We start from the raw sequence: 7,443 nt of genomic DNA, 5'->3' as shown, positions 1-7,443 counted from the left end.
GACTGGCGCGAGAGGGGGGCTAGCTGGACTCACGCTCAAAGCGCACTCGCGCTGATCCCTGCTCGTCCGAGAGAGGGTTCTTGTAATAGGCTAGTTCTTTCTCCTTCGGTACTAGATGATAGAAGTACTTTGCAAACTTGTTGGATGTGTTGCTGCCCTGGGTGGCAATTTCCTGTCTTTTCGTTCCTCGGCAAGTCTTGTAAACATCTGACCTGCTACCCTTGTTAGGTCCGCGAGCTCTTGCTGCGCGGATGTAAACCCTTTTGATAAAAAAAGATGTGGCCTGAACGAATTTGAGCCTCCATGGCCGAGCTGCCGGAGCGCCGAGGAGCATGGTCGTGGACGGAAGGGAATAGCAGCGGGGAAGGGGCTCCGGTGCTTGTGGGACATAGCGGTCATAAGAGTTGCGGCGGCGGCGGGGGCGAGCGTGGGCGACAGCTGAGAATGAAAAAGGGATTCAGTGGCGCGGCTGCGGGTCAGGAATAAAAGAACAGGGTTCACGATCGCTTTGAGATTCGCGTCTCCAGGTGTCAGGCGCTGGAGAGGGTCCCACGTGCCGCCACGGAGTCGGCGCAGCCTCGCCCGCGGTATTAATACTGCCCGGCCCGCGGGCCCGTTCACATCGCCCCGTTCCGTTCCTCGTCAGACAGCCGAATCCCCAAATCCTAACCCTAAGCCGCCGATCCCCGCCGCCGCCGATGTCGTCGGAGCCGCCGCCCGCGGAGCCCTCCGAGGCCGCGGTTCCCGCCAGGCCGTCGGCCTCCCCGCCGAAGGAATCGGAGCCCGCCGGCGCCGCCGCCGCGCCAGGGGCCGCCCACGAGACGAACGCGCTGTGGGTCGGCAACCTGCCCGCGCACGCGGGCGAGGACGACGTCATGGCGGCCTTCGCCCCGCACGAGGCGCTCGACTGCGTCGTCACGCGCACCGGATCCCGCAGCTACGCCTTCGTCCTTTTCCGCTCCGTCGCCGAGTCCCGGGCCGCCCTCGAGGCGCTCCGCGGGTCCAAGGTCAAGGGCGCCTTCATCCGTGTCGAGTTCGCCCGGCCGGTAACTTCTCACCCCCTCCCTCCTTCTTCCCCCACTCGGATCCGCGCCCACCTTGGATCCCCCCGGGATCTGGCTGCAGTGCGATGTGAATAATTGTGATAATTATCAAAAGCTAAGAGTGGCAAAAGTGAAATGTCAAAATCTAGAGTGGCATAAGGAAAATTGGCAAAATCTAGAGTGGCAAAAACAAAATTTTCCCGTCTATTTGAACTGAACTGCATTTTAATTGTCAATACTCATTTTGCTTGCTGTGTGAACCTGATGTGTATTTGCTATGTTGTGAAGTGCATTTTAGATGCTACTTCAACTACCCATGTGCCATGTTTCCTATTTTCCTGTGCATACTAATCAAAACAGCCAAATTCTGGCCAAGTTTAAAAAAATGCTCAAGCGAGCTTAAACCGCGCTTAAGCGCCCATTGCTCTAAGCTGTGGCCTTCCGCTTTTTTGAACATTATCCTTTATAAATACTCCTAGATTGGTGATCGTTGTTCTAGGGTGAAATTGCTATGCTGGCGTTGTGTAAAGATTTATGCCCTCATGATGCTTACTTGTGTTTGTTGATTGGTTTTTACAGGCTAGAGCTGTTAGGAACCTATGGGTTGGAGGAATTAGTCCGTCTATTTCAAAGCAGGAGGTAGAGGAGGAGTTTCAAAAGTTTGGAAAGATTGAAGGTGTTGCATTCTCCCATGATCAAACTTCTGCATACATCGACTTTGAGAAGCTGGAAGATGCCATTTCTGCCCATAGAGCCTTGAATGGGGCAGATTTAGGGGGCAAGGAATTGTGTGTTGATTTCCAGAGGTCCAGAGGCAGAGCGGTATGCATCTATTATTGTTGACTGAGTTTGTGAATAGTTCTTCCTAGGCTGCAGTTTTTGAAGGGATGCTTTCTTATTATTTAGTTATTTGTACTGATTTGGATAGGAACGGTTGGAAGCAGGCAACTTCAACAGTAGAGGATCGTTGCCACCCGGTGAAATGGGAGTTGGACATGCAAAGGTACTGTTGTTTACTTCTCTTGGTTCTTGCTGTTGTACTGTCCTCTTTGATCTGCGGGTTGCTTACTGTCATATCATGTTCTTTTTGTCAGGGTTCTGCTGGAGTACGAATGAGAGAGGCAAAAAATCCTACCAATGTTCTCTGGGTGGGTTTACCCAATACACATAAAGTTAATGAGGAGGCACTGAGGCGGGCTATGGCAGCACATGGTGTGGTTACAAACATCAAAGTTTTTCCAGAAAGGCAGTATGCTTTTGTGGAGTTTGCAACCATTGAAGGAGCTTCTAATGCTAAGAATCTTCTAGATGGGCGTCTTTTCAATGATACAAGGATTCATGTTCTTTTCTCCAGCAGTGGGCTTGCACCCAATAAACTTGATAACCTAACACCACCTGCTGGGTTCCCTAGATCAGAGATGTACAATGATAGTCCATATGCCGCACCTGATTATTTTGGTGCTGGTCGCAGTAGTCATGGCACATCACAAGGGTATGATCCTCGACGTGGAAGATCAAGATACTTGGACTATGGTGCAATGCCAATCACTGGTGGTATCCTTCCAGCACCTGAAGCTGGCTCATCTTTGTTGACTGTACATTCTGCTCATAATGCGCTTGATCCGAGAGAAGCCAAAAGGGTGAGGTTGGATGCTGGCATGGACCCTTACCATGTAAGGGCAGGCAGTGAGGGTCTTCAGCCGGTTGCTGATGAGAGCTTTAGCTCTGTTATTCGGATCCAGGGCACGGCACACCAAACTTCAACCCTTGGGCACTTCTGGCGTGGCAGTATTGCCAAAGGTGGATCTCCTGTTTGTCGTGCTCGCTGCTTGCCTATAAGGAGGGGCATTGAGATACCTTTGTGAGTACAAACCACTTCAACTTTTTTCTAAAGTTTCTTGTATAGTTTACTGACCTTACATATATTCCACTTCTCTTTGCAGACCGGACATTGTTAATATCTCCGCTAGAACAGGATTAGATATGCTGGCAAAGCACTATGGAGATGCTTCGGGTTTTGAAATTGTCTTCTTCTTACCGGACAGTGAAGATGATTTTGTGTCTTACACTGAATTTCTGCGGTACTTGGGCTCAAAAAGTCGCGCAGGGGTTGTTAAGGTTGATGCAGGAACCACTTTGTTTTTGGTCCCGCCATCGGATTTCCTGACGAATGTTCTGCAAGTTGATGGTCCGGAGCGCCTTTATGGCGTGGTACTGCACATTCCACAGATGTCCAATGCTGCTGTCCAGAGACCTGTACTGACTGGACCAGAATCACAAGCTTATTATGATGGTGGTGATACCATGCTAGCGATGCAAAGAAATTACAATATGGGCTCTGCTAATGGCAACCATCATCAGGATGCTGATTATCGGGGATCTTTACGTGAGGAAGCAGTTCAGTCAGGTGTATCAAGCTTTCCCATGAGCCAAATAGCAGGACAGCAAGGACAGTCACTCAAGCCTGATATTATGGCCACATTGGCTAAACTTATGCCAAATGTGCAGCCAACAGTTCCAGCAAATAGTCAGGTAACCCTGAGCTCCACAGGAAGAGACCTGTGGGATCACTGTTGCATGATGCATCTACTTTTCCTATCGTATGGAAAGATGAAAATCTAACACTGACCTCTTATTTATCCTTTGAGAAGGTGGGTAATCTTCAGCAATCCGGTCAGCAGTTCGGCAGGCAAGCTCCAGCAAGCTATGGGGGCATGGTCGGTGCTCAGGAGCAGCACCCAATACATACTGCTTACAACCCTGAGGTTACCTTAAGCTTGCCTCCTCCACCTCCTCTCCCTACACAAGGACCCGTGTCTGCTCTCCCTACACAGCAGCAGTATCAACCAGAACACTATTACGCTCCTCAAAACAATTACGGTTCCTTAGGATCAGTTAGCCAGTCTAACTTCCAGTCCAGCAATACCAACCTACCAGTCCCTCCCCCACACCAAATGAATGATGGACCATTGGCAGCAAATAACCAGATGGGGAATTTGGCACAGCTCCATCAGTCAACGTCATTCCCCACTGATAGGGTAAACCCGGATTTCTCCTCTCAGGTACAACAGCAACAAAATGTTGCTTCTGGTTCTGCTCAAGCTACTGAAGAGGCGGATAAGAACAAGAAGTACCAGGCAACCCTCCAGTTTGCTCACAATTTACTGCTGCAGCTACAACGTGGATCTGGAAACCAATCTTGATATTTAATACTGCTTCAGGTAAGCTCACCTCTACACCCAGTGTGTTATTTTGTTTGCTTTATCTTTTCTGCTAAAATTAGGGACATAGTAATAGATTTAGCCAACTTTAGAGGATGAAACGCATTTTGCACGGATAAATCAAGGAGCATAAGTTTCCTGGGATGTTTGGTAAGGAATATAATAATTGACAAAAAGTTAAAAAATTGCGGTTGTTACCTGAAATATTGATAACTGCCAATCATCCTGGATAGTGCTAAACTAACCATAAAACTTAGAATGTGAGATAGAAGTCACACCTAGCACATCCTAATTGCACTAATATAGACGGGCAGAAAACCTTGCAGCTATCATGTAATTAATTAACAAGTCATGGTATAGATTAGGATAGGTGCTGCAGATGAATGTTGCATCATGTGCGTGGTGGGTATGTGGTTGTGCAATACGGGTACAATTAAGCGGATCAGAACTAGTGGCTTAGATACTAAAGTTTATCTAACAAATTCACACATGTATCCTTTTGATTAGCTTGATAGTTTTATGTGCATTATCTGTTGATATTTGTTGCTTGCATAATAAATCGATATCCGCGTATTCTATCTTGATTGAATTCTGGAGTTCTGTTCTACTTAGGGTCTGTTCTAGTTTTGACTGCAGTAGTTTAAGAGTCATGGTAGAATGTTGCATAGCTTGCTAGAGGCATTATTAGTTTTTTGATTGATATAATGTATGAACATCTTTCATGTAATGGCTGGCCTTATTGAATCCAAACTGGTGATTTGAAACAAAGCAAAAACCATTATTCACTTGCATGTAAGTTGCAAGTCTGCAGTTCTCGTGGTACATCGAGACTATCGTTTCTCATGCTACGATGAGACGATTTCGGCATGGTGCTTTGCTTTCCTTCGCGGACACTGCTGATGCCCAATCCCTGCGAAACCTTGCGTAGCATACGTTCACACCTAGCAGGGGCCATCAGGATCGTCTTGGCCCGAAAAACATTCGAAATATGCAGTGATGGGTGTGAAAGGGCTGTGCGAAGCCCTAGCTCCTGCAGAATGTGCGAATTGATCTCACCTTAAACTTCTGAATAGAATGCATCTCTATCTTGGCTGCACAAGGCAATGCATAGCTTCATAGTCTTCTGTCCATTATATGAAGTGCCAGAATTCCTGTGCGCGCTTTCTTGGAAACGCCGGATTCATTCTCATCACACATCTGTAGTTGCGTCGTTTAAGTCGGAGCACACGCCCGCTCAATTTTGCGACTGTTTTCTGTACCCGTAAACTACATTGAACTGTTGTTTTCTGTACCCGTAAACGACATTGAGCAGAACGAGCCGTCCAAATACGTAGTTCAGATTTGCTCCTGCGGGGCTGCTGCGTAGCGATGGCCACTGGTATTTAGGACACGCATCCTCTCCTTCCCTTCCGTTGATTCGTTGGCTTGTTTTGAAAGTGGAAGTCGATCCTTGTTCGTGACCCCTCATCCCGCCGGATGCTCTCGCGAACCAAAATATCAGTTCAAAGACGGCCTGCAAAAGTGTGGTACGCTCTCAACCTCTTAATCCTGGAAGGTACAGGTTTTATTAGTAGCACGTACTTGGGAACTTGCAAGATGCAGTAACGAACCAGGTGCGCTCAACCTTACACATAAATCTTACCACAGAACAACCTTTGGGTAGCACGTGGTGCAGTGGGACGGCCATGCTACTCCCTTCGTCTTCATATCGCGATTTCTACACTACACTAGTGTAAAAAATGATCTTATATTATGGGACAAATGAATTTATATTACGGGAAGGAGGGAGTAGATAACATGTCTCTCGTTGATTAGGTGCTCTTTCTTTTTTAAATACCCTATACGTGCCCTGCAAATGTCCTGCGACACGACGCACCAAATCGTAACGAGGACGCTTTAGTATATATAAACTTCTAACCTCATCCTGTCTCTCCTTACCTCTGCCTGCCTCTCCCCATCTGTTATGCTTGCCCTATTTCTCTCTCAACGTGCCGTCTGTTTCATACTCGTAATTATTATATGCATGTGGTGGTTGCAACGGCACTTCACCTCAACTGATTACCCCACTATGGAGTAGTTAGTAGAATATATTTGCTTTTTTAACGGGAAAAGGAGCAGGCGCGAACATCAAAATTGCTGTAAAAAATAACTGGCACCAGATGCCGGTTACAGATCATTGTATCATCAAGGGGCGCTGACAACAGGAAAAAAGTTACAGTAACTTATCGTCTGAACAGTAGGTTGTCGTCTGCCAGCTCTACTCTTCTGTCCGGAGGAAAAGCTCGCTCTCAGTCCAACCCATTTTGCCTCCCAGATTCTCGGTTTACCTCCGATCCCGCTTAAGGCATACGGTTACGCAAAGCCACGTGCTGACTTTTCTTTACCAAATAAAATAAAATGACGCTGTTACGTAGGCGCACAAACCACTCATTCTCTCCGCTCCGTAGGTAAAAAACACTCTTATATTATGTGTCAAAAATGTTTTTATATTATGAGACCGAGGGAGTAGTAATTATTTTATTATAAGTTGAGTCAGCGAGTACATGGTAGTACGGCGAAGCCTTCGGCTAAGTGCCTCTGATCTTTGCTCGTACAAACGAACACCGTATTATTCTGATTTGTGTGACTCTACCTGAACAAAACACACGTATGACAACTTGTGTCTGACGGAAACGTGTGATGTGTAGGTACTCTCTCGACGGCTTGCTCGATCTCCTCGCCTGCAGCGGAACAGAATCTCGGCCCATGGTGGTGTGCTGGCGGTTATCTATGCTTCACCCTGACGTGGAATCGGTTGCTACCTACCGGAGAGGGACAGACAATCAAGCATCAACTGCACTAGTAGCTTCCCTGCCTCAGACTATCCAGAAAGGGAAAACTCAAATGTCTCCTTTTGCATCCCTGTACTGCTTTTTAGGTGTCAGATATTTTCAGCTTTGAACATTATGAGCGTCTGTTTGTCTATGCGGCCTCCTTGGCATGACATGTGGTACTTGTTTGGTTTTCTGGGTTTTGACATGTATTAAAACTTGTTCTTGTTATGAGTTCATGTGTGACATTGCTTTTTTTCTTTTGCTAAATTGATTCGAAGTTATAGGTTCCTATGCCAAACTTTGTTGGTGTGCAAGAACCAGGAAATATATTATGGTAGATTCATGTTTTAAGCTAATAGCGCGCGC

At 47.0% G+C, this 7,443-nt stretch overlaps 1 protein-coding gene across 3 annotated transcripts; it reads left to right on the top strand.

Annotated features, from left to right (window-relative positions):
- The first annotated feature begins 627 nt into the window (after positions 1-627).
- Positions 628-7,305, top strand: LOC123112714 (flowering time control protein FPA). 3 transcript variants are annotated; one of them, XM_044533785.1, is made up of 8 exons: positions 628-1,046; positions 1,623-1,865; positions 1,972-2,046; positions 2,138-2,904; positions 2,987-3,575; positions 3,695-3,808; positions 4,106-4,264; positions 6,952-7,305. In XM_044533785.1, exons 1-7 carry the CDS (start codon positions 699-701, stop codon positions 4,244-4,246), a joined length of 2,277 nt encoding a protein of 758 aa, XP_044389720.1. In that variant the 5' UTR covers positions 628-698; the 3' UTR covers positions 4,247-4,264; positions 6,952-7,305. The 3 variants fall into 3 exon arrangements, with proteins under 3 accessions (XP_044389720.1, XP_044389719.1, XP_044389721.1); XM_044533784.1 differs by having other exon boundaries at positions 3,695-4,264; XM_044533786.1 differs by lacking the exon at positions 6,952-7,305 and having other exon boundaries at positions 4,106-5,055.
- Positions 7,306-7,443: the final 138 nt, after the last annotated feature.

The sequence above is a fragment of the Triticum aestivum genome, chromosome 5B (assembly GCF_018294505.1).
Source record: "Triticum aestivum cultivar Chinese Spring chromosome 5B, IWGSC CS RefSeq v2.1, whole genome shotgun sequence".
In the NCBI taxonomy this organism is placed as follows: Eukaryota; Viridiplantae; Streptophyta; class Magnoliopsida; order Poales; family Poaceae; genus Triticum; species Triticum aestivum.
Note: the sequence above shows the minus strand (reverse complement) of the source record. Positions and strands in the feature narration are given on the sequence as shown.

Coding starts and splice junctions, on each gene's coding strand:
- LOC123112714 (XM_044533784.1), top strand. CDS start 699: ATGTCGTCGGAGCCGCCGCCCGCGGAGCCCTCCGAGGCCGCGGTTCCC. Junction 2,047..2,137: donor TGGGAGTTGGACATGCAAAG/GTACTGTTGTTT, acceptor TCTTTTTGTCAG/GGTTCTGCTGGAGTACGAAT. Junction 3,576..3,694: donor CAGTTCCAGCAAATAGTCAG/GTAACCCTGAGC, acceptor TCCTTTGAGAAG/GTGGGTAATCTTCAGCAATC.